At 45.3% G+C, this 26475-nt stretch overlaps 1 protein-coding gene across 6 annotated transcripts in view; it reads right to left on the bottom strand.

Moving 5' to 3' along the window:
- FBXO43 (F-box protein 43) overlaps positions 1 to 26475 on the bottom strand; it is a 450652-nt gene that overhangs the window by 92169 nt on the left and 332008 nt on the right. For all 6 annotated transcript variants that reach the window (XM_085604080.1, XM_085604081.1, XM_085604086.1 and 3 more), the window contains exon 3: positions 23622 to 23724. In XM_085604080.1, the coding sequence (XP_085460206.1) occupies positions 23622 to 23724 (103 nt within the window). The remainder of the gene's footprint in view (positions 1 to 23621; positions 23725 to 26475) is intronic.

Raw genomic sequence — 26475 nt, 5'->3', positions numbered from 1 at the left:
CATGTGTTTCGTGTATTGAATTTCAGCTACACGAGGTAATAGGCATAGTGGGACTGACTAACAATAAGGCGCCGGGCTCAGACAGAACCCCCTTGACCTGTTTAGAAGTAAAATCGAGAGGTGGGCCCCTATTTTAACCAGGGTTTTGAATGGGGCAGTGTCAACGGCCAGGCCCCGATCTTGGTTAACAGCCATTATCGTCCCCATCTACAAGAAGGGGGACAGGGATAACCCTAATTGATACAGACCCATTTAGACTCAACCGTTAAGGTCATGGAGTGGGTCATCCTTAACAGACTAGTGGAATGGGCAGACAAAAATCAAGATCTCCGAGGTCCAATATGGCTTCCGAGCAGGCAAATACACAGTGGACCAGTGCCTGAACCTCTACCTAGTGATAGCCAAATACACATTTACTTAGCTTTTATGGATCTCACTTCAGCATTTGACAGGGTGAACCGTAGCAAACTATGGGCCCCGTTAGATCTAGTAATAGAGCGCTCAATTATAAATGCCCCGATGTCTTTATATGCCCATACCACGGCTGCAGAACACTTTACTCAAGAGGGCAATCTTACAAATAGTTTTAAATGCTCAAGAGGGGTGCAGCAAGGCTGAATTCTTGCACCTTTTTTTATTAACGTTGTACATTAATGGGCTGGAATCTGCCATGATATCTGTGCATGCCGATACGCCGAGAATAGGTACGAGATCAGTACCAGTTCTGCTTTATGCAGATGATGCCGTGCTCATCGCACGCACCCCAAGAGCATTGCAAATTTTAATTGACTGATTCGTCTCCTTTATGAAGGGACTGGACTTGTCTCCCAATTACGCAAAGTCGTATGTGATGGAAGTGGGCTGTCGAGGGAAGAGTAATACACTTTACAAGGCAGGTTCCCATAGTATAGCCAAAGTCCCAGCTTTTAAATATCTAGGGGTGTTATTTGATGCCAAATTAAATTGGATTACACTGAAAGAAGAGGAGGTGGTGGACACAAAGAAGTCAATGGGTGCAATTGCGAACTTTGCACATAGACTAGGCATATGGTCTTCGGGGGGTTATTTTAAAATTATATCAATCAATTTGCATTTCTAAAGCTGTGTATGGGAGTGTCATTTGGGGCTACAAGGATACGGGGAGCTTCAGACGATGCACAATAAATACCCGAGACAGTTATTAAAGGTCCCTCAAGGTACCTCTGCTTATTCAGTCCACGAAGAACTCAGGGTGAGGTATGTGGGGGATTTAGCAGTAGTTAAACCCCTTCACTGTTGGTTGAGCATTTGGGCAAAGGAGGAGGTCTCCCTAAACCATGAGATAATCCTGGATTGCCTCTCATTGGAGCACGCCCTTTGGATACCATGGCTAAGATATATTAAAGACACGTTGGATAGCCTTGGAAGATCATATGTGTTGACAAATTTTAGATCAGTGAAGAATGGCGATTAAAAACTAATTTATGATATTTTTTTTAAAAGGGTAGCATGGACCAAGAAGATAAGGGGTTGCTAAAACCGTCAGAGCGCATGTCTTAGTGAAATCAGTGCAAGGAATAGAACACTATCTTACTATTTTAACCAGTGCTTATGACCGTTTTTAAATCACCCGTTTTAGATTCAATATGTTCAATCATCTAGTGGCTGTCCCCATCGGATTTATAGCGAGAGCTGAAGCTAGAGGACCCTGTGGCTGCGACAATAGGTCTCCACAGGACATTTTACATTTTGAGTTTTTATGCAAATATTTTACGCATCCCCCGGCAACTGTATCTTAAACTGTATCTAAAAGATATAGGCTTTAGACCGGCTCGAATTGCGCTTTTACACATGCAACTTTTGCAGACCGAACACACTTTATTTGTGGTTACACACTTCTTAAGAGCAAGGTAAGTTCCAGGAAATCTCAGAATGATTCAGTTAGAGGGGTGTTTTATGTAAATTGTGATAAGTCTAAAATAGGCCTCCAGAAAAAACAGCCAGCTCTGAGACTTATGTATAATTTCATGGCCCTGTAAGAGGAGTGTATAATGTGCAGTTACTTTTATAGTGGTGACAAAATGAATTAGCCCATTTATTGACTTTGTTATTTTGTGTTTTTAATGTATTGTATATTTTATGGCTGTATGCTTTGCGAATAAAGATTGTATTTATTTATTATTATTATTATTATTATTATTATTATTATTATACTGGGGCCATGCATTTGGTGAACATCCAAGCTGCGGACTTTATTCCGAAGGGGAGAACCTTTAATTGGTAATGTGTACCAGATACTGTGAAACAAAGATATTTGCGATGTTTGGGATGGATGGGGATATGGAAGTAGGCATCTTCCAGATCTAGAGTTGTCATGAAGTCTCCACTGTTGAGGCAATGAAGAATGTCGCAGAGAGTTACCATCCGGAAGGATTGCTTGTGGAAAAATGTGTTGAGTTTCCTGAGATCTAGGACCGGTCTCCACTCCCATGATTTCTTGCAGATAAGGAGAAAACCGGGAGTAGAATACTTTTCCCCTCTGCGCTCTTGAGACGTTCTCTATTGCCTCTTTTGAAAGTAATATGAGGCCTTCTTTCTGCAATAAGTGAAGACAAGGGGGAGGGAGCTTCCTTTGGCGGAGTAGTTGTTGGTCTTTCTCAACTCCAGGGTATGGCCATAGGTGACAAGGTCCAATACCCATCTGTCTGCGGTGATGGCTTGCCAATGAGGGAGGTAATGGGATATTTTCACACCAACGGGATGAGAAGATTTCGTAGCTGGTACCTGGAGAAGGTAACTGTTTGCGACCAGTGTCACGGCTCTGATGAGGTGGTCATCTGCGAGCCCTTCCCTTGGAGAAACCAGCTGTAGAGGATTGCTGATAGGAATGTTGTTGATATCCTGTCCTGTATTGTTGTGCGCGCTGGCATCCTTCTGGTATTGGAGAGTGCCTAGAGTTTTTGTAGTATCAGTGTCTGTCTTAAGGGCAAGGAGAGCATGGTTGATGTGCTTGCCAAATAGGGTGTCAATGTCATAAGCCACGTCCGGTGTTTTGGTGTGGACCTTAGGTCAAAATGAGGTCGCCTTTAACCACTCCTGACATTGTAAGACAGCTGTGCCGGCTAGCTGATGGAAGCCTGGGGAGGCAATGTCCATGGTGCAGTCTATAATTTCAGATGTCCGCACACCCTCCAGCAAGATTGTCCTTACTTCTGCTTGTTCCCAGTGCCTGTGTTCTTTCCCAAAACTGTACCTTTGTTTTCACAATTAGCACACCTATGGCCCACATTTAAGTCCCAATGGCCTTGAGACCAGGGAGTGTCTCTAAGGCCGGAAGCATGTATTGGGCCACCTTCAGAGACCCCCTCACCAAAAGCATACCCACTGCCTTTGCAGACTGTGTTTTGGTGCAGACAAAAATTGTCAACCTGGCACACATCCTTGTGTGCCATGCCCACAACCACTGCCTGTGGCATAGGTAAGTCAAACCCTCTAGCAGGACTCACAGCCTTCAGGCAGGGTGCACTATACCACAGGTGAGGGCATAGCCGTATGAGCAATATGCCCCTAAATTGTCTAAGTCCATTCTTGGACATTGTAAGTGCAGTGAAGCCATATTGAGGACATGGGCTAGGAGTTTGTCATTATGAATTCCACAGTTCCATGATGGCTTTACTGAATGCTAAGAAGTTTGGTGTCAAACTTCTCAGTACAATAAACCACACTGATACTATTGTTGGATTTATCACAAAATGCATTAGGAGGGCATCTTAGCAATGCCCATGAAAAATGACCAACTCCCTTGTGTCCAGCTAACTGCTCAAAAGCCTGCAAAACACAGACATGTTGGACCCCTTAGGTGGGAGCCCTCGTGCTCGTTTGCCAGTGACAAAGGCTGCTTGGGGTGGAGGTGCTTTATAACTATCCCCAAGCAGGAACAGCATTCATGGCTGCCCTTTGATATGCTAACCAGGGCCTTTCTAGCTAGTGGAGATGCCCAGCCCCTTGACCAAGCCCAACTTTTAACAGCAAGGTTGGCTGAAAAATTAGTATTCGGTAGAGCTATGTCCCCGCTCTGCCAGGACCACTCCTGAGGTGCCCTGGACGGAGGTGACCCCCCTCCATTTTGAATGGAAGGCGTTAACCCAGTCAGGTTAAGGGATGTCCTCTCCCCAAAAGGCAGGGGGGCATTCAAAGGGGGTATCATCTGCCAACACCTGTAACGCCCCTATATTCAGTATTAAGAGGTACCCCCGAATCTTGATCCTCAGATTCCTGCAACCTACGAAGAAGGATGAAGACTACGCTGAGCAGCAAAGCTGGCAGTCGACAACTGCTTTGGCCCCCAGCCCTACCGACCGGTCTCCAGTTTGAAAAGCCTGTGAAGAGGAGGACACCTATCCTGTAGCCAGCAACATCCAAGAACCTCAGAAAGACTGCCATACGTCAGTAAAGAACAGATCTCCCGAGAACAGCGGCCATGTCCAGGAAACTCCAACTTCCAGGCGGATCTGCAACCCCCACCCACTCTGCACTCAACGCCCACAGCCCGAGTGGCTCACCAACTTACCTGTCCAGCTGGTGGTCACCTTCATCTAGCCTCCTGGCCCAAGCCTGCAGCCTCTTTGTGTGACTGAGATCCTCCGTTTGCATTGGGTGCCAGACGCTGATTTGCACCCTGCACCAATCCACCCCTGTGCCGCTGGTAGTATAGCTTTGGTGCTGCCTTGTGCCCACCCCCTCCCCCCCTTTGCTTGCCTTAAGCCCCCCGGGACCTGTGCCCTGAAACCATGGGTTCATCCTGCAATCTGCACCTAGATCAGTGCCCCCAGTCTCCATTGACTGACATTGTGCTCAGTGACCTCTGCACCCGGCCGGCCCAGTGCCACTGGTGGTGCAGTACCTACCTTAAAGTGAACCTTGCCCAGTGTTGGTCTAAACCCAACAAGACTGGAAGAGTAAGTCGTGTACTTACCTGTTAACATATATAACTGTTTTCCGTCCATAGGATTGCATTGCATTTCTCCTATTGCTTTTAACTGTCTATCCTTTACAACTGCTAAGGTTGCTACTGTTTCTGATTGACAACACGTCTCTCACATTGTAAAGTATTCCTACTGCCTTTGAAAGACAATTCCTACTACATTTTCAAAAGTATTACCACTCTTGAAACCGTTACTTTACGGCAACTGAGTTCCTCTTGGTTCTAAAATAAAGTAATAACTTTTTATACTAAATAATTGGTCTTGGATTCAGTCTGAGTGTGTGTAATCATTTCCTACTTGAATGCGTACAACAAATGCGTAACGCAGCCCTCTGATATGCCTAACTGCTCGATCACAATACCACATATAGAGATTTTAGTATTATCTACTTAAGCCTCTGTAAGCCTCTGGGGATCCACTGAACTCTGTGCACACCATACCTTGCTTTGGTATAGTATATACGGAGCAACTTCTTACACCGTGGGACACCTAGCTCAACTACAGGGATGACTCAAGCATGGGAATCTATGAAAGATCCAATATTGTGGAATTCTTCTGCCACAAACAGCTGGATCTGAAGATGGTTCTAATCCTTTTCCAGGACTCACAGTTGTTGGAAGGCATCAATGCCAAGATAGACCTCAGTGGCAAACAGGTCGTCTTTCAAATCGTTCATGGTGCCTGGGAACAAGAGCTTTGCCCCTTTGACTTATCAGACTTGGTGGTCACTTTAAGGGGAAAAATGGGGGATTCATTGCTCCTTAACCCTGGTTGAAGGGTTGATCTCAAACCACTTTACACAACTCGCCCAACTTATCCCTTAAGCAAACACCCTCTCTATCCCTCAGTCTTCTTTGCGGCATCTTTTACACTTCCTAATGGAGTAACAGCCAGGAAGACAGAGTCAAGAAGGGCACATGTTAAAAATAGAACCCATAGAAACAAAGGAAATGAGCGAAATACCTTGCCTAAACTAGAATAAAAAAATATGACTTCCACTTTAAAAAAAAAAAAAAAAAAATCAAATAAACATTCTAAGATGGTGAGGGAACGAAAACAAACCCTGAGAAGACTTCTGAAATCAAGCACACCAGTTTTGTAAACACAAAACACACTGCCTGATTGACTTTGCATGTCCTGAGGGAACAGGGCAGAATCTCAAATCCTTAAGTGGCAATGGCGATTTCACTCTAATAACAGCCCCCAGAAGGGAAACACCATTTTCCTTTTTACGGTTTAAAACTGTTTAAAAGTGGTTGTTATGAATGGAGAAATTTCTGGATTTAGAATGGATGCATAAGAAAATACTTAAAAAGTTGCCTTCTATAGGCATATCTTCTTAAATTAAATGATCCTTAAATAATTTTTTATTTTTTAAATATTCTGTTCTTGGCTCTCATACCTTTATAGAGATATTCTACCGTGTATGCATATCATAGGGAATCCAGTGACGAAGCTTTAACTGTATAGCTTATATTCGCGCTCATCGTCCACCTCCTAAGGCCAAAGCTTGGGCTTCACGTTATCACAGGATGAAAGGATATTTTGAGGAGACTTTGGCGTGAAACGGTTATCCATTCTTGGCAACAGAGTTGCGTATCTGCAGGATAAGCCTTTATTACAATAACTTGGCACTCACATTTCTACAGTTTTGAGGGGAGGGTTCTTTATAATGTGATTTAGCCCTCTTTGAGATCATATGTATGTACCTAATTTAAGCAATCTTATTCAGGAAACAACTGTTACATTGCCCATTACCATCCCAAATTATTTTTTTATGAAACCTTTTCTAGGTCTCGCCTGAGCCAGCGCTTTAGCGCTGCTCTCACGAGAGCTTTTGTAAATGGGGGATCTGGAAGTGCAAACAAGTGCTTTCAGGCCTCCAAATACAGTGCATGTGCGCCGGGCGCGCGCACCATTTGGCAGCCTGCACACCATTTGCTTTCACTTTCGCAGCCGCTTTGATGTTTGATCGCGATCACTTTCACGGCCGCTTGTTTTGTCTTCCTTACTTGTTTTCCTTCCTCCAAGCCTTTACCCATGTCTTGCTTACTTTCCACCCTCATTCCCTCTATCTCACCTGCATTTCATTTATTTCCTCTATGTCTCTGACCCCCCCCTTGCTTTCCTTCCTCACCCATGAATGTCTCTCTTCTTTACTTTATCTCCTTCTCCATGGCTCTTTCTCTCTTTTGCTTCCTTTCCTCCCTCATGACTCTATCCCTCCCTTGCTTCCCTTCCTCCCTCCATGAATGCCTCTCCTTTACTTTCTTTCCTTCCTCCATGCCTCTATCCTGTCCTATCATGTCCTAATCTGCTGCCCAGTAACGTCCTGCCTACGCTTCCCTTACCCCCACCCTTTCCAGCAGCCCGGGTTCTGCTCCCGGGGGGGGGGTGGCCTCCACTAAGGCCCCCGGTCCAGCCACAATCCCCTCCCTTTGGGGTGAGGGGGCCAAACCAAGGGGCAAAGCACTTATATTCATTCTGCCTGTCTTCGCCATCCCGGCGTCACCTCCTGCCATAGTGGGTCAGGCTGTTGCCTGTCCCCCTGCCCTTATTTGCAGTGATATTGCAAGCACCCATTACTCTACTCCTCTGCATCTTCTCTAAAATAGACGCACTGAGTATTATTATTTCAGGGAAACTTATATTACACATTGCTTTCCTTGATGCAGCTACAGACGTTAGGTCAGGATGGGCTTTAGAGTCAGAAGCGCCTGGTGCGACAATTTTTTTTCTCGCTTTCTTTAAGGATGTTGTTGTTATTGTCATATCCCAAATCACATGTGCCGATAACTCCTTAAGTGCTATTTGTAGATATTTCTAAAATTGTGAACTTTGATTCAGCTGTATTTCTATATATTGACCCATCCTCTGCAAACCAGTGACCTTTAGAACTAGCGATTAGAGCGGGGAATTTGATGCAGGGTCGTTCATAGAACTCAAAGATAACACTTAGAAATATAGGGCATATATTATTCAACGAAAAGTTAAGCAAGTGAAGGCATACAGTAAACACCCCCTAGGCTCGCAGAAGGGCCGATCACAAAAACAGGAAAGACTGCACTGTACGCAGCACAAGCCACACAGGCTGCACCCTTTGCTTGTCCTGTAATGTTGCCCCGTCTCTGCGTGGGCGCTGCGTCCAATGGGTACACGGGTCTGGAGAATTCATTCAAATGAGAAGGAGCCATTTATGTAATTGGTGGTTCTCAAAATGTGGCATCGATCGAGTCTTCTTAGGCAAATGCGGCACACCCCTGCTCTAGGTCACACCTCAGACCTCTGTGTTCTTGTCCAGCTGAATCGGGTCTTTAAACAAACACGCTGCGTGATAACCTGACCACACGGCTGCTTTGATGCACTCGAGGGAAATGAATCACATTCAACCACTCATCTAACCAATCAGAACACCCAGTCACTAATCCACCCGCTCATCTATCTACACATGCACCTACCAATCTCTGAATCATCTACCCATCTGCCCACTCGACCATTCCTCCACCCGCTCTTCCAGCCACCCACTCATCTATCAAAGCAGGCGCCCGCTGATCTCGTCATCCATCTGCTCCCTTGTCCCTCCCTCTAGCCGCACACCTACTCATCCACCCACTCATCCATTGTCTCATCCTTCCTGCCACTCATCCATCCACTTATCCTTCCTGCCACTCATCCATCAAAGCATGCACTCGCCGTTCATCCATCCATTTCATTCATCAGCTCACGTGCCAATCCCTCCGCCCGCCCATGTTGCGTGCCTGTGGGAAGAGTCCAAGAACGCGCATGTTCACCGTTCCTCGTGCGCAGCTCCCCCTCTGTTTTTGCTCTTCACGCGCAGTGGGTGGCTCCAGGCCCTCTCACTTATTTGCTGTTTGGGCTGAGAGCGTCAGGAGTAATGAGGGGGCGTGAGCGGCGGCATGGCCCCTTCATTACTGGGAGTCCCTTGTGTACTACAGCAGTGCCCTGGGGGCACGCACGTAGACCCCCACCCAGCACGGTGTACAAGACGGCCCCTGGTGTGAGCAGCATCTAGGCACAGTCCTAAAACTCCGAGCCTCAGAATGGAAAGTGTTGGGGCAGGACATTCAGAACTGCTCGAAGTTCACACATGTGATAGATATGGCGAGTGGACAGGTATGTGGGAAGCATGGGTGAAGTAATCACAGACATGTCAAACTGTGGGAGATCATGTGCTTTATCTGGCTATAAATACAGTTCTCATATTTCCATGGAATTGGCCATTTATTAGAGTTTTTTTGCTCAACAACATGTCCGAGACGTTTCGCACAGACCATCAGTAGGTCTTTAAGGTTGTGTGAATGCACGCTCTGTAACTTTTGAAAGTTTACTGTGCATACGGAAACATCCCTGAGCTTCCTGACCTCGGCAGGGTGGTGGATTTCCCCTCCTGGACAGTGGCGTTACTGTGTGGCCTTCTGGCACACATCTGTAGAATGGCTGGACCCCCAATGTACAGGGTTTGAAGATGACCACTGTGTCTGTGTGTGTAGACATCGACTGTATTAAATACCCCTCTCAATAGCGCCCCATGTAACTCTAGATTGGGTCTGGCTGTTGGGGGCCATTGGTGAACCCCTCTCACCAACAGCTTCAGAAGCATAAACAAGCATTTGCAATGCAATAGGTTTCGCATTTGCGAGAGTTTAAGCTACTAGCATTGCAATTAACAATGCCTTTTATTTGTTTTAAAAACCAAAACATAAATAAAAGACATTGTAATTTACAAAACGAATAGCTCAAACTCCTGTAAATGCGAGACCTATTGCATTGCAAATGCTTGTTTTGTTTGTCATCTCTCTTCTGAGTTCTGGCGTTGTGAAAGATAGTTATGGAAGCACAGTGACCATGTCTCCAAGAACTCTAATGGACACACACAAGCCTGTCTTTGGTGGAAGTAGGTGGGGGTTTGGTGGGGGGGGGGGGGTAGGAGTACGTTTGGGAATATGGAGCTCAAATCTTCTAGTGGTTCTGGGACGCAAAGGCATGTGGAAGATTCTGGAAGCTGCCATCTTAAGCAGTATTCATTCCAGGTTTCACAGGTTGGTAAATCACCATTTACTTTCTAGTTTAACCTTAAAATTCCAACTTTAGAGGACCTCCTTTTCCCGCACAATATTTTCAGATTATAAATTGTACTTCCTACATGAGATCAGTGGGTTGTAATGGTGTCTTCAGATAGTTGCTTGCTCTGAATAAGTTACTTGGCGTTGCTTTCCTCGCAATTTTCGGTCTCCTGTTCCATAGTTTGTTTCTGTTTCGGACTGGCTAGTTTGTACTCCAGATTTTACTGATTAGTTTGTTTATCCTCACGAATTATTATCCGCCTCTTGATTTGCTCACAACTATATTTCAGTGTTGGACGAAGGGGTGAATAAGAGAGTAAGTTGCATAGGACAACAGCCTTGACAGCAACGGCATTGTTTTGCTTGCCTCTTGGCAGAAAGAGGCATCTCCGTCTTCATCTTTGGAAATACCCTTCTCCACACCACCTCCACCGATTGGATTCCCAAGTGTTTGGATGCCCTCATGCTAAATAATTCTAACCTACAGATTTTTCCGAAAGTGTCCAATTGTACTCCCACTTTATCTGCTAAAACTTCTGGTTTGGGTTTAGCTTGTCCCCAGAGCCATTACAATGCATCTTTTAAAATGTTGTATTCTTGTTAGATTTACTCAAATGCCAAAGAGGAAAATGAGCTTTCATTATTTTATCACCAGCTTCCAAAGGGTGCTTTGGAAAACTGACCGTAGCTCTTTTCCTGTACCTTACGTGGTTAGTTTAATATTTTTAAGCAGTTCATCACAAAGGCCTCCACTCTGGCTCAGTATTATTTGGAATACACACATCACTTCTAAAAGGCTTTTGTAATTAAAAATCCTTAAATTCACCTGCCTAAATCCTTGATATCAAAAAAGTATTTTCCTATTTTGTAATGTTTAAAAGACATTTCCTTCTTTAAATGTATAGATCTGTTATTGCATAAAAAGTATTTCAGTTGTATTGTTTAAGCAATTTTTATGTTTGAATTATTATTATTTTTTTTTTTAACTCATTTGAACTTAAGATCAGATCAGTGTCTACTCTATTTATTTGTTGGAAATACATGCCAGTAACAGCTGCCAGTGGAAGTTTCATATACGAACCGGTGAAAATTCAGCTATTATCACAACTGCTGGTTTCTTGAGATAGCCGTATTTCATTTTATACATATTTGCACAAAAATGTGAATCTATGGTCTGGTGTAGGTTTTTAATTAATGTTTCCATATCTTGTTATTTTATGGCCGTTACTGTTGATAACAGATTTTCAATGCAGTTATCGTATGGTGTATAATTCACTTGATAAGTGGGATGGGATACCAATCCAAAACTTTAATTGGCACAAGGTCACAAAATAATAAATATCATACATACAAATTATTAAAATAAATAAAAACAGGCCAGGTTTATGCCTCAGCGGGTGACTCGCCACAATATTCGACGCGTTCACGTTGCAGTGGCAACCGTCCAGGGGTTGGGGAGCGGGCCGCGCTACTGCTTGCAGACATGGAGAGGGCCTTTGATTCCCTAAGCTGGGTGCATTTATTCGCTCTCCTCCATAGGTTACATATTGGACTGCGCTTCTTGTCCTATCGGACTCTCCTATATACAGACCTGACTGCGTCTGTACGAGTGGCGGGCTTTGTTTCCTCCACGTTCTCTATCGGGCGGGGCACTAGGCAGGGTTTTCCGCTGTCCCCCCATTTGTTTGCTCTAGCGATGGAACCCTTAGTGTCCTGGGTACGGATTTATGCCCAAGTGACTGGTCTGGAGTGGGCGACGGGCCCGTCGGATCGCATTGCCTTGTATGCGGACTACGTCCTCTTCTCACAAATATAGATAGGACGGGACCGCGCCTTCTGCGCATAATGCACATTTTTGGGGAGACCTCGGGTTCGTATATGAACCCTCGCAAATCTACTCTATGGGCCATTGGGGGAGGGGCGGGTCCCGATTCCTGGGTCTCCTCTGTCCAGGTGGCCTCTGGGGGATTGAAGTACTTAGGAGTGTTCATATCGGATTCATCAATCATCTCTTGGGAAAGGAATCTAGCCCCTGTATGGGATCATGTGTGCGAGGACGTTAAAGTCTGGTCCCACATGCCCCTATCAACATTGGCCAGTCGGCCATCTTTAAGATGGTGTCGCTTCCCTGCCTCCTTTACCAACTGCAAAACCATCCCTATCCGATCTCTCCCGGATGGTTTCGACGGGTTAATGCGGCCCTGGGTCAGTTTTTGTGGGCTGGTGTAATGGCAAGGGGGGCCCTGCAGACGTGTTTTGGTCCACGTATTGTGGGGGTTTGGCAACCTCTGATATCCTGTCCTGTTATATTGCCTCCCACCTATCAGTTCTCAATGAGTGGTGGTATAGGGATAGGGCTGATCCAGCCTACGCGGTCGAGAGATGTTGTATGGGGGATCACACCATACATGCTATACTTTACTCCACTCCGTTACACAGCTCCTTGCCCCCAGCTACGAAACTTGTCTTTCAAATATGGCGACAGGCGTTGCAGAGGACCGGGTGGTGGAACAGGCTAACTCGTGAGACTCCCCTTTGGCACAATGGGCGACTGCCGCAACTGGCTACACTGTCCGGGTTTCGGAGCTGGGACCATATTGGTATTTCTACTCTTGGGGACGTCATGCGGGGATCGGTTCTGAAGTCCTTCCAGGACCTCCAAAAGGACTTTCAAATGCCTAAAACCCAATGTTTCAGATACCTACAGCTCCGACATGCTATCACCCTGTATGTCGAGGGTTTGGGGTCCCTGGCTGAGTTTAGTCCCATAGAGGCAAAGATATTTATGGGGGACCTCCATGACCACAAAATTTCTAAGATCTACACGTCCTTGGTCACACATTTCTCCCCCATATTGCAGCGTCTCAGGGAGGCCTGGGAGGAGGATATAGGCCCGCTGGAGGAGGAGGACTGGGTGGAGGCCCTGGCCTCACCGCGGGGGACATCCATAGCTGTGAGTCTTTGCCTTATCCAGTTTAAGTATCTCCATCGGGTCTATTTCACGAGGGTCAGGCTCTGGAGGGTGGGATTGGTGGCCTCCCCGGAGTGTCTCCGATGCCAACATGAGGAGGGTACTTTGCTGCATACTATCTGGCACTGCACCGCCCTAGCACGACTTTGGCGGGGAGTTTTGTCGTGCCTCTCTGAGGTACTGGGATGGGAGCTCCCCAAGCTGGTCCCGCTGCAGGTCATGGACGATATAGGAGGTAACATATACAAACGCCATCTTATACTACTGGGATTCACCTTGGCAAAGCGGGACATTGCTAAAGCGTGAAAGGCTCCGAGGGCACCCTCGGTATCTGTGTGGAAAAATGGCATGGATTTCTGTATGGGGCTGGAGATCCCTAGCTTTGTGGCCAGGGGGTGCCCACTTAAGCATTATAAAATCTGGCGGCGATGGGCAGAGTATCGTGGCCTGGAGCTGGAGCCTGTTTCAGTAGCCAGGTCAAATGACTTGGCGTCCCTCCCATTATAGGGGATATGCAATATTGCCCCGTGGATGTAGGTGTGCTGTGTCTGGATAGTTGTGATTGTTCTTCTCTAGTGCTGCTCTGGGGTAGGCGTGAGTGCGTCGGGGGATGGTTGTGTGGTTTGTTTCTTTGGTTAATATTGCAACTGTATTGCTCTTAATTTGTCCTATTTTGTTCTAGAAAGTGTCGAAGTCATTTCTATGTACATATTCTGTGCACGAGTTGCTGGTCTACAGTGCTCTGCGATATATAGATTTGTTATTTGGCAAATAAAAGCTGTTTATAAAAAACCCCAATATAGTGGGGGGGGGGGGGGGGGGTGGTGTGGCCAACCATCATGGCGGCACGGACATGATTCCACCCGGTTCTGCTCCGAGCCCCGGGAACCTCACTGCGCCAAAGTGCAGGACGCAGACAAAATGAGGCGTACAGATGGCTTAATATGCGCTGAGCCTAAGGAACATCGTAACGGGCAGCGGCGTAGCAGCATTCTGTCTTTTTTGCCGCTGAGACGGAGGGGGCCCACACTGCGGCCGAGAGACTAAGATGGCAGCGGACCTCGGCAGGTCGAGAGAACGGCCAACGTTAACCCGCAGAGGCTGCGGGGGCTCCTGAAGACATGCTGAAAGACCCCATAAACGCCCCCCATATACTGGACTCTAAGGCAGTGCAGTCGCCCAGAAGAAAGAGGCGAGCCTGGTCCCGGTGTGCGGAGGGGATCGGACTCCCTGTGAGCCACCGAAAGTGAGGAACCAACGTGGAGCCCATCCCACAGGTGGGAGCAAGAGGATAGATCGCGGAGATGCAGCGGGGTAGCCTGATTTCCCCCACGGTAACCTGAACGGCGAGCAAGATGTCGAGAGTGCCTTGCCTGACCTTATCATGGCTCCCGCTAGGCCCCCTGCAGAAAACAAAGCCACATGGTGAGGATGCCTGCCGCTGAACACGAATGGCCCATGAGGAAGCATATAGAGTACAAGGTGGACTGCCTATAGCTGAATGCTGGGGACAGGGTTGGGGCTTTTAGGTCTTGGGTGCCGGTGCTGCCTGTAGCCAGGGGAGCAGGTGCCTGCCACTGGAGACTCGCCGCGCTTTGGAGAGCCTGCTTGTTTAGGTGTCCGACACGTTCAGAGTGAGGGTGGCCCTGAGCTGACCGAGTGCCTTAGCCCTATGCCACCTAAGGAGGCGCAGCCCAACAGAGTCTCCAGCTATTTCTCCCCCACTGCAACCAGGGTGGACAAGGTGGGGGTGAGTAATCAGAAGACGCAAGGGCTCTCACCCGAGACGAGCTGCTGACGCTGTTGAGACTTCAAGAAAGAGCTACGAGAGGATATTAAGGCAGACCTCGGTGCCTCAGACGCATTTTGAGCAGAGGTGGGAACAAGGCTGGTGGTGCTTCAGGCAGACGTGGATTCGGTGGGCATATGCACCCTAGACCCTGAGACTATATGCCAGGAGCTGGAGGGTCGGTTGAAGCCCTTAGAGGAGGAATCAGTCACTGTGAAATTGCTACTCCGCGCCGCCACGCTTAGATATGAAGATTTTGAAAACCGGTCTCACAGAGACAACATTAGGGTGCGGGCCTGGAGGAGGGCTGCGAAGGGCCTGACCAGAAATCATTTATGGTGCGTCTTTTTTCTACGGTTCTTGGAGAGAGTTATAGGTTATCGCTCCCTACCTAGACATCAATTAGAGGTATGGGACTTAATACATACAAATCAACCTGATCTTTGTTTCCTAACGGAAACCTGGTTAAAACCCCATACAGTCCCCGCTATTGCTGTCGGGGTTCCTCTGGGCTATAAGATCGTCCATTTTGACCGTCCAGAGAAAACTGGTGGTGGCCTAGCCATTATACACAAAGATTACCTGAAGATCATCACGCTAGAACAGAGGCACAACTCTCTCTTTGAAATATTAATTTTCAAAATGCAATATGCCTCAAATAGATTCTGGAAAGGAGCCCTAGTCTATCGCCCCCCTGGGCCCTCAACAGGTTTTCCTCTAGCATTACTGGAGCTTCTGGCCCCACATTTTAAAGCAAAAGAAGATTTTCTTCTCCTTGGCGATTTTAATATCCATATTGATAACCCCACACTCCCTGAAACGACCTCCCTGGTCTCCGAACTATCCTCCCTTGGACTGACATTACAAAATCACGAGCCCACTCATATAGGAGATCACCTCCTTGATTTGGTTTTCACCAACTTCCCTCAGGTACAATGCTCCTCCCCGGTTCATATAATTTGGTCCGACCACTTCATCGTGGAATTTTCCATATCTAAAGCGGACAAGCTCCCTAAAATAAACTCCCTACCACCAATCTGGCGTCGACAGTGGTATAAAGTCACCATAGAGGAATTGCAAAAGGAATGGAAGCAGCCCATTCCCATAGAGACCGACAGCATACAGACTGTCTTAACCAAGTTCAACAATTCCCTTAAGGAAGCAATAGATAAAATAGCACCTTTAAAACTACACAAACAATACCCTGCCACCAAACAAGAAATCTGGTATACCGAGGAGCTTAGAACAGAAAAACAAAATTGCAGGAGACTAGAAAAGAAGTGGAGGAAAACACGAACTGAAGAAAACAAGAGATCACACTATGAGGCACAGACTAAATACTACAAAAACATCAAATTTGCGCGGAGGAATAGCCTTTCCCAACAAATTGCCGAAGCGGGAAATAGATCTAAGGAACTATTTAAAATTCTCCAGGAATTTGTAAAGCCGACTGCATGCAAAAGCCCTGATGACTTTTCCCAACAACTATGTGATGACATTTCATTATTTTTTGAAAATAAAATTAACTCTATGACAAAATTTTATTGGCCTCCGATCAAAATAGTGACAACTCCTTATTTCCATCTATCCTGCCCATGCAGAATAAATCCACACTTATGATGTTCCCAGCAGTCACTGACTCCGATCTCACCTCTTTAATGAGCCATATAAAATCTGGTTCTCCAGAGGATTTTCTATCAGCTAAAATAACAGCCTCCCTACATACATTGCTTAGGCCCCACATTCTAAATCTGATCAACCATTCCCTCAGAGAAGGATCTGTGCCCACTGAATGGAAAAAAGCAGTGGTGAACCCAATCCGGAAGAACGCAGCTATTCCATGGACCGATCTTTCCAATCTCCGACCTATTTCCCTCCTCCCCTTTCTCAGCAAAATGACCGAGAGACATGTGAACACCTACTTGTCCAAGTACATCGAGGCAGCGGAGGGCCTAGACCTTTCTCAATCTGGATTTAGGCCCAATCACAGCACACAGTCTGCCCTCCTCTCAGTGACTGATACCATCAAGATGTCACTGGATGGAGGAAATTCACTGATTCTAGTGCTGTTAGATTTATCCGCTGCCTTCGACACTGTATCCCATGAGATACTTCTCGATCGCCTGAGGGAGAAGGGAATAGAAGGAGTGGCTCTTTCCTGGCTAGAAAGCTTTCTTTCGGATCGCCATCAAGAGGTAAGACTGGGCTCCCACCATTCCATCTCAAGAGAGCTCACTAAAGGAGTGCCACAGGGCTCTTGCCTAAGCCCCACACTTTTCAACGTGTATATGTCCCCGTTGGCGGATATAGTAAGATCTTATGGGTTCACACCGATATCATACGCTGACGACACTCAGCTTTTGTTCCCCTTTAAAACCTTCACGCCCACAATACAAAAATCTTTTGCGGACGGCATGAGGGCTATATCTCACTGGATGGCCATCAATCGCCTCCAGTGCAATGTAAGCAAAACCGAGGTTATGCTGTTTGGGGAGGCCACACTTCTGTGGTCCCCAGACTGGTGGCCCCTGGATTTAGGACCAATTCCAAGCCCCAAACAAACTGTCAAAAATCTTGGTGTACGTCTAGATAGTTCTCTTCTGTTTAAAGAACACACAAACCAGGTAGCAGGCTCCTGTTTTCAGATCATTGGACTGCTACGGCGAGTCTTCCCATTTCTATCTGATTCTTATAGGAAGACTCTTATCCAGGCTCTGGTCATAAGTAGACTAGACAACTGTAATGGATTGTTGGTTTCGGCAAATGATGAACAACTACAGAGACTACAGGTGGTCCAGAACACCGCGGCTAGATTAGCTCTTAATGCCCCGCCAAGGTTTACATCTTTTCCCCTTTTGACAAAGCTTCATTGGCTGCCGATTAGACAGCGTGTAATATTCAAAATCTGCTGTACTATCCATGGTTGTCTGTTTGGCAATGGACCTAAATATTTAAAAGAAATATTTAAACCCTACACTCCCAGTCGAACACTGCGCTCTAGCACTCAACAACAACTGCAGGTTCCTAGGATAAAAAAAGTCAGGCAGGGAGGGCGAGCTCTATCCTACAAAGGTCCTATCCTTTGGAATTCACTGCCCCTTGCTTTGAAAAACATTATTAACTTCCAATCCTTTAAGAAGTCCTTGAAAACGTTCCTATTTGTAGCCTCTTAGGTTCTCTTCTTGCCTTTCCACTTCTCTGTTTATGTATCAGATACTGGCTTCTTGGTTATGCAAAAGCGCGGAGATACCCCTTCGGGGGTTGACTTCCAGCGCTATACAAGTCCAAAAAAAAAAAAAAAAAGAGTTGCCCAGATGTCCAGCTGGAACGCGTACACAAGGTGGGCCCACGACTACAAGGAGACAATAGACGCCCGAGGGATATTCTGGCCAAGTTTAGCTCCTTCAATACTAAAAAAAAACTGATCCTCAGGAAGGCCAAAAGCAGCGACAAAGTCACTTTTCAAGGTGCAACATGCTCCCTTTTTCAGGATGTAGCACCAGCCACGCTGGTGGGCCAGCAGCAATTTTGCCCGATACCAGAGGCTCTAAGGGACCGATAAGTTTGATAAAGGCAGACATACCTTTTGGACATAGCCATTATGCTCGACAACAAATCGTACCACTTCACGGAACTCAAAGAAGCAGCAGAACTACTTGGTCTACAGAACAACCCACCGCGACCGGATGCAACCGTGGGAGATGGGTGCCCGGAGCAGCGATCACCTGGCCACTGGCAGACATTTAAGAAAGTTGGCAAGAAATTGAAGGGGTTACAAATTTGAAAGCTCAGGTCCTCCTGATCCTGGGGTGAAGCAGCTCAACCCTCGTTGGTCGGGGGGGGAAACAAGGACTTCGTCTGGTCTGAATGGAGATAAGAGGCCGTGCCCCCCCCCCACCCAAGGACCTTGAACTTAGGTCCCTCTGTTGGCATGTGATATACCTTTCTCTCTGGCTACGAGTACAGCTGTCCCGGCCATTGGGGAGCAGACGTGGACTTGCCCTGGAGCTATTTAGGGTGATGAACTCAAATCACTTTGGGGACTCCCCACCTCAAAGTTATTGTTTATGTTGGATATTAATGTTTTTTCCGTAGGTTATACAAAGCTGTCCCTGCGGGGATCTTATGAGGGGGTCGGGTGGTGGGGGATAGTCGGGTTGGGGTGGTGGGGGAGTCTACCGCTGGTGGGGGTGCCTGTGGGGAGGGCACCGCATGCTCCGGACTAAGTGTCCGTTAGCTACGTATCGTGGAATGTGCGGGGGCTTAACTCTCCAAACAAGAGGCCACGGTTGTGGAAATACCTGGGAGACCACCAGGCTCAGATAGTGGTGCTCCAGGAAACCCACTTAAAGAAGGGGGAAGACACATGCCTAAAACACGAAACCTATACTTTGATATTCCGCTCTTCGTCCACCACTAAACAGAATGGGGTTACTCGTCTTTTCCAGTCCTCCGTCCATTTCCTTCATCACGCCACTCACTCCGACAAGGCAGGGAGGTTTCTTATGGTCAAGGGGACATTGCGGGGTCGACCACGCACTAGCGCCACAGTACACGCACCCAACACGGGACAATCAAACTTTCTCCTCAAGTTTTTACTAGCGCTGGAGGGTTTCACCTTGGGGGACGTAATCCTGCTGGGAGATTTGTAACCTTATTTGGGACCCTACCTTAGACACGACCCACCCACACAGATCTGCAGGGGGAGTCTTCAGTAAACCCCTCCGGGTATCCTTGCAACGCTTGGGGCTGGAAGATGCTTGGAGGGCTCTTAATCCTTCAACACAAGACTATTCATTATTTTCCCACTCCCATAGATCACACTCTAGGATTGACCGTATACTTACCCGTCAGACACTCTGCCAGTCGCTTGCGGGGGCTTGTGTGCATCCGATCTGCCTCTCAGACCACGCCCCACTGGAAGTGTAAATTGTTTGGCTGGCCCGGCGTTCTAAACTTGCTAGATGGTACTTCCCCAATTTTTTAACCAGAGACATATTGCTCAGTGATGGCCTGTGGAAGGCAATTAAGGATTTTTTTGTCACTAATGACCCCGCGGACACTTCCCACGTTAATAACTGGGTTGCCTTCAAGGCAGTTGTGAGGGGAAAATGTATTGCCTTGGCTACTTTTTTCTTTTTTTTTTAAACAGCAGATGGGAGAGGGGCTTCTATTAGAAAGGGAGCTCCGGGAGGCGGAAAAAACACACAAAGAGGGCCCGTCGGTTCAGAATCTGAGGAGGGCAACGGCAGCAAGGGAGTAACTACAAGCCGTATACACCAACAGGGCGGAAAAGACAATCTTACGCCTTCAGGCCCGTGGCTATGACGGGGGAGACAAACTAGGCGCTCGGCTGGCATGACAGCTCAGAGCAAAACAGGAGAAAGAATATGTTAAACACATTGTCGATGACGCGGGCATCGCACACTAGCAAGGGAAGAAAGGCGAACGCATTCAGGGACTTCTATAGATCACTTTATACAGTGGAACCCATATTTGAGCAGGACCAATCCTGCTACCTGGACTCACTGGACCTACCACAGGTTCTCTCCCCCATCAATAGTGAGCTTAGTGCACCTATCACGATAGAAGAGGTCCATAAAGCAATAGACACCCTTAAACTCCAGAAAGCCCCCGGCCCGATGGGCTAACAGCTCACTTCTACCGAAAGTTTGCTTAGGAGCGGACCCCTTATAGGACAAACCTCTTCAATGTAATAGCTGCTACACACCAGGTGTATCCCGTTGATGGGGGAAGCACTAATTACAATAATTCCTAAAGCAGGGAAGGACCCGCAACTATGTGCGTCCTATAGACCCATAGCCCTTTTAAATCTGGACGCTAAATTATACTCAAATATTTTGGCCAATCGACTAGAGAATATCGTACCCTCGTTAATACAGCTCGACCAATCGGGCTTTATCAAGGGTCGACAAACCCATGATAACTTGCTCAGGATCATACATTTAATAGACAAAGTGCAGAACAGGCGTGTTCCAGTGGCCCTCCTGTCATTGGATGCAGAGAAGGCCTTCGACCTGGTAGACTGGTCCTTCCTGCGTTGCACCCTTCACTGCTTCGGGTTTAGCAAGTCTTTTATTTGCATGTTCCAGGCTAACTATCACTCTGCCAGATCCAGAGTTCTTGTGAACGGTGAAGCGTCAGACTTCTTTCCGCTGTCACGGGGGACAAGGCAGGGTTGCCCCCTCTCCCCTATGCTTTTCGCCCTCTGCATAGAGCCATTTGCAACGTGGATAAGAGCCAACCCCGACATTCATGGGGTCAAATTTAGCCCAGATGAACATAAAATCTCGCTCTTCGCGGATAATGTTCTACTACCCATTACCGACATCGCTGCCGGCTATTCTAAGCAAACTCTGCCTTTTTGAGAAGGCAGCAGGTTGCAAAGCCAATTTATCCAAATCTTTCCTTCTTAATCTAACTCTGCCCCAAGTGCCGATGGCAAGGGTTGAGCAGACGTCCCCCTCCTTCTGCGTACACAAAGAAATAACCTATTTAGGTGTTAAACTTACCCCCCAAACTAACTGACCTCTAGAAGGCCAACTTCCCCACCCCTGCAGCTCCAGGCTGATTTCCAGAGATGGGGATTGGCATTAGTTTCCTGGATAGGCAGGATAAATGCAATGAAGATGAATGTCTTACTCAGACTCATTTACCTTTTCCAGGGCCTCCCGATTACAGTTGATAAAATGCTGTTCCTGGAATTGATCACCAAATGTATTTGGCAGGGACAGAGGGCGCGTATATCCCAGCGGCTCCTGACTAAACTACGTTTGGAGAGTGGGTTGACTGCTCCGGATTTTCGCCTGTACTCTCAGGCAGCCCAGTTGACGGTCATGATAGAGTGGTCCTTTAGGGCCTCCGACAGACACTGGCTCCAAATGTAAAAGCAGATAGCGGGTAGAACCATATGGGACCGTCCATGGAAACAAAATCATGATGGACCGCCTAATGAATACCTCAGCACTCCCACAGCCACCGACCTTCATGTATGGCACAACGTTACCAAGACACTGCCTCCGACGACCTTCCCTTCACCCTACCCCCCCATTCATTTTAAGCCAGCCTTCTCCCCCCCCTGCATTGCTGGAAGGGCCCTTTGATGGATGAAGAGAGGGTGGATGCCTCATGCTCTCTGACTTGGTCCAATGGGGTAAACTGCTCTCCTTTGTGGAATGTGTTTTAAGGTACCGCCCACAGAAGAATACCACTACCTCCAACTAAAACCCTGGGTGCAACAACCCCAGGTGCAGCTGGCCAAAACCAGAAACTTGCTCCCCGTGGAAAAATTAATGCAATCAGGCACCACTTCGCAGGGCTGCATATTCTTCCTGTATGCTTTGCTTTTGACGGCGGGCCTCCAACCGGTCCCACAACATAGGGAATTCTGGGATGCGCTGTTACCCGCCCCCCTTAGACGAGAAGCAGTGGGGTTCCTTGTACAGCGATATCGTCAAACATAATCGCACCATGTTTTTAAGAGAATCACACTACAAAGTCATGTATAAATGGTACTTGCACCCCCAGAAACTACACTCCATATTCACACATATTATAGACAAATGTTGGTGGGGTTGTGGGTTGCAGGGAGACTTCTGTTATATTTGGTGGGACTGCCCCTCCATCCAGCCCTTCTGGAAAGAATCCCACACACTGTGGAACATGCTTTCCTGGGCGCGCGGGACCCTACCTGAAGAATCGGACCCAAGGAGATCGCTCTATTATGTGGTTATGCCTGGGAGCGGACAAAATGACAATAGCCACTGCCTGGAAGAAGGCGGAGGCCCCCTCCATTACCCAATGGCATGCCCGGTTATGGTGCGCACTGGCGCTTGAAAGGATGACAGACATAGTTGAGGATTCACGCAGGGGCTTTGATTACGTTTGGAGCCCGTTGGTGAGCTACCTGTCAGAGGGACTGCCGCTGTCCGCCTGCGGTCCCAGACTGCGAGCCCTACATCTCTTCCAGACCTAGTGGGCCCCCTGTGCCGCCCCCTATTCCCCCCCCCCCTCGTTCGCATGAAACACGACAGAAATGCGTTTATTAGGTTGTTTTCTTTATCCTTATTTGTCCTCGTTTTTATTTTACAAAAACAAAGTTCTTTCTTTTTTCTATTGGAACCTGAGCACAAACGAACGATATATATCCAAACTTTAAGAGGGAAATGTGTGGGGCCACAGATGGGCCCATCCAGCCTGGGAATTTGTTTCTTTCTGAAAGGAAAAGTAGGATTTGCCAAGACCTTGTTAAAAAGCTGTGTGTTACTCTTTAATATCTGTAACTCTTGGTATGAGAAATGTGCTCAGGAGCGAGTCCATGGTTGTCTTCTTTGTAAAACATAATAAAAATGATTTTGACTACAACAAAAAAAACAATAGTGTGTAATCTCAAGCTATTCACAATGGTATTTTCAGATTCCATCCACAATACAAAGTGAATAAACATATTAATCAATGAAAGATCACAGTCTTCCTGATTTTGAGTGCTTGAAAAATGTAGCCCAATATGCTGCACAACAAAATTCAGATTCTAGCAGTTGGAGACGGAGCAAACAGACAGAATAAGAACTAGAACCAAAGGAGTGCAGTAATGGACATTAAAAAAAAAAAATGCAGGGACGGGATACATTTTCCCAGAAGTGATAGTTCTATTTCAAAATGATATACTCCAAAACGAAAGACATCTAGTTAATGTGGGAAAGATACATTTGCTGTGGAAAAATTTATAACTGATATTAATTTGAAAAAAGTTCATATTTTTGGAAAAAGACAAGATATATTCCTAGTGTTACCTCAGTTTCTGCTTTCAGTTCTTTCATGTATAATTTCCTATTTCTATTTGCGTGTTTATCTTGTAAAACAATTTCTCGCCAGTCTCGGCTTACTTTCCATACACTGCAAAAGAGAAAAAATATTTTTAGACCAGCGATATGTTGTTTATATTGTCACTGAAGAGTTGGAAATGAAATGTTTCATACTTGTAATCCTAGTCACGCACCACAGAAATCTTCCATAAAATATTAAAGTCAATTATCTGTTTGAAGTACGGAAGCCTCCGACAGTTTTTAATGTGTGCATATCAGTAGATAGTACCTGATCCTCTTAACATGAAAACAATTAAAATGAGAAATCTGATTCGAGCAAAAACAGATAGCCGATTAGGCCAATTTAAATTTCTTTTTAAAGTTTAAAACCAATAGAGGTGGCATATAATGCTTTGCTGTCTAAAAGATCTCAGTTTAGTTTGCAATAGTAGCAATATCCTAATGTTCAATAAATTACCATCGCATTGCGCTCATTGAGCTTTAATAATTTTTCTCCATCAAGGGTCTTTTCTTTGTCGCTTTCTCTCTGTTAAAAGTTAGAATCTCTCTGCACACTTGTAGAATTCCCTAAACACATAGTTGCTATATATAAATGTACATGCGTTTTTAAAAAATGAAAATGGGTTTAAATTAAGAAAACGTGCTTAAACAGGCAATTTATATATTTTTTTTACTTTTATTTTTAGGTCTGGCACTAAGTTTTGATGTTTCTAAAATAATATCTTTAATATCAAGGATGCTGTAATTGAGTATAATCCGAAAGAACAGGTTTGTTTCCTTATTACAGTTATGTTCTAATGTCAGAGCGCACCTATAAGTATGAAGTCAGAAGCTGCTTGTAAAACTGTATACTACATGGAATTCTGTAATCCCTGTATAATCGCCATTCTCTAAATTCTTTATGATCAGCGACTGGTGATGTATCCAGTGGCCAATTATGAAGAAAAGACGTCAGAACTCAACTATTCAAAGTAATTACAGTCGAGTTCTGACATCACAATCTCAGTTGCAAGAGCCAGTGGCCAAGTTGAAAGTCATATCAGGCTGAGGAGCATAACTGTACAGCTGTTTAAAGCAACGAAAACGCTATGTTGCTTTTCTTTCTTCTGCTCTATTGTTTTAGGTTTATCTTTTTGAACTCCTTAAATAGAGAAAAGCTAGAATCTTTCTGCACGTTTCTACACATTCCAAGCTCGTGCAGCTTTTCTTTTTTTAAAACGGATTTCTATCGAGCTGTTTGTAAGATCTGTTTTCGACAAATAACTAACAAGTTTTTGCTGGGTTTCATTTTGCACAAGAGCTTTTATTTTTATTCTTCATGTTTCCAATCATACTCCGTGTTTCATAAGAAAGAGCTATACGCACCAAAGTTTTAAGTGGCTTGTGGGAAAGTTGATGGAGTGACCATATATTATATGGTATAAAGTACCCCCTGGTGTACATAAGGATAGTGCAATTCACCTTGGTCTTGTTCCTCTATATGGTTATAGAACTCCTGGGTGACTTGCAATATCACTATAATGTACGGCATGCTAATACAGTAAACAACTATAATCTTCTTTATTTTTCTTTAAAATGTTTTCTTTATTTTCAAGAGGTCAAGAGATCATAGCCAACGCGTTTCGTCTCACATCGAGACTTCTTCAGGGCTATTCAAAATACAATACAAAAAATATATTACAAAACCAAATTTTAACATCCTTCACATACAAAAACAAATACAACACATTTAAGATCACAAATAATACATGTTTCTAGTGCGAGGGTCATAATTTGATAGTTACACTTTGAATCATAAGTTATCTTAAGCATCATCTAATGTGTCACCAGAAACAGAAAAAGATAAAAAATATATATGGTTAATGGCATACCTTGACAGTAAAATATTGCGTGATCTCATCAAATCTTAAGTGCTTCAAGTTTTCTAGATTTCTCCAATATTCCAGAACCTCTATGTGGTACACAGTGTCTAAAATGATCAATATATACAATAGGATAAAAGACTCTTATCTAATATTTATGTACATATTAGAGACACAAGCAACCATCAACCATTTGCATCTATTTAAATATATTGTCATGTCAATAAAACGTTATATATTATCTTGATTTCAAAGGACATTAATCTAGGAGAGCATATAACAGAATAATAGTCAAGAAGGAAATTGATATTCATTCGTTGTCTCTATAGGAAAAAGCAGAAAACCCAAGAGACCTTAATCAAAGAAAGGTTCTTTAAAAAAATGTTTATAATGAGAATGTTATCCCATGGTGAAATTATTTACCCACTCAGTATATTAGTGCTGTACAAGTGCAAGAGATTTTCAAGAGTAATAAAAAATGCTCATTTCATAAGGAGCATAGCCATATATTAAAAAAACAATATAAAATATACACTGAACGCTGATTAAATGCTTGCAAGAATATCTCTATGCATCCGTTAATCTTATTGTATGCAAATATTCACCTTCATATTTATGTTTAGGAACATCACTAAGTGCCATGGACCAAACATTATTTTTTTTAAAAGGAATCACATTTCAGTCAAGAGCAGTTATATGTATAGATGACCATAATCAATGCCTTACAAATTAGCGCATTAACTATATATAAAGTTGAATCAAAGATGCGCAGATGTGTAATTTGATCGTAGAACCTTTCTTTGATTAAGGTCTCTTGGGTTTTCTGCTTTTTCCTATAGAGACAACGAATGAATATCAATTTCCTTCTTGACTATTATTCTGTTATAGGCTCTCCTAGATTAATGTCCTTTGAAATCAAGATAATATATAACGTTTTATTGACATGACAATATATTTAA

Source organism: Triturus cristatus, chromosome 5_1, assembly GCF_964204655.1.
Source record: "Triturus cristatus chromosome 5_1, aTriCri1.1, whole genome shotgun sequence".
Taxonomy (NCBI): domain Eukaryota; kingdom Metazoa; phylum Chordata; class Amphibia; order Caudata; family Salamandridae; genus Triturus; species Triturus cristatus.
This window is presented reverse-complemented; position numbering and strand designations above follow the sequence as displayed.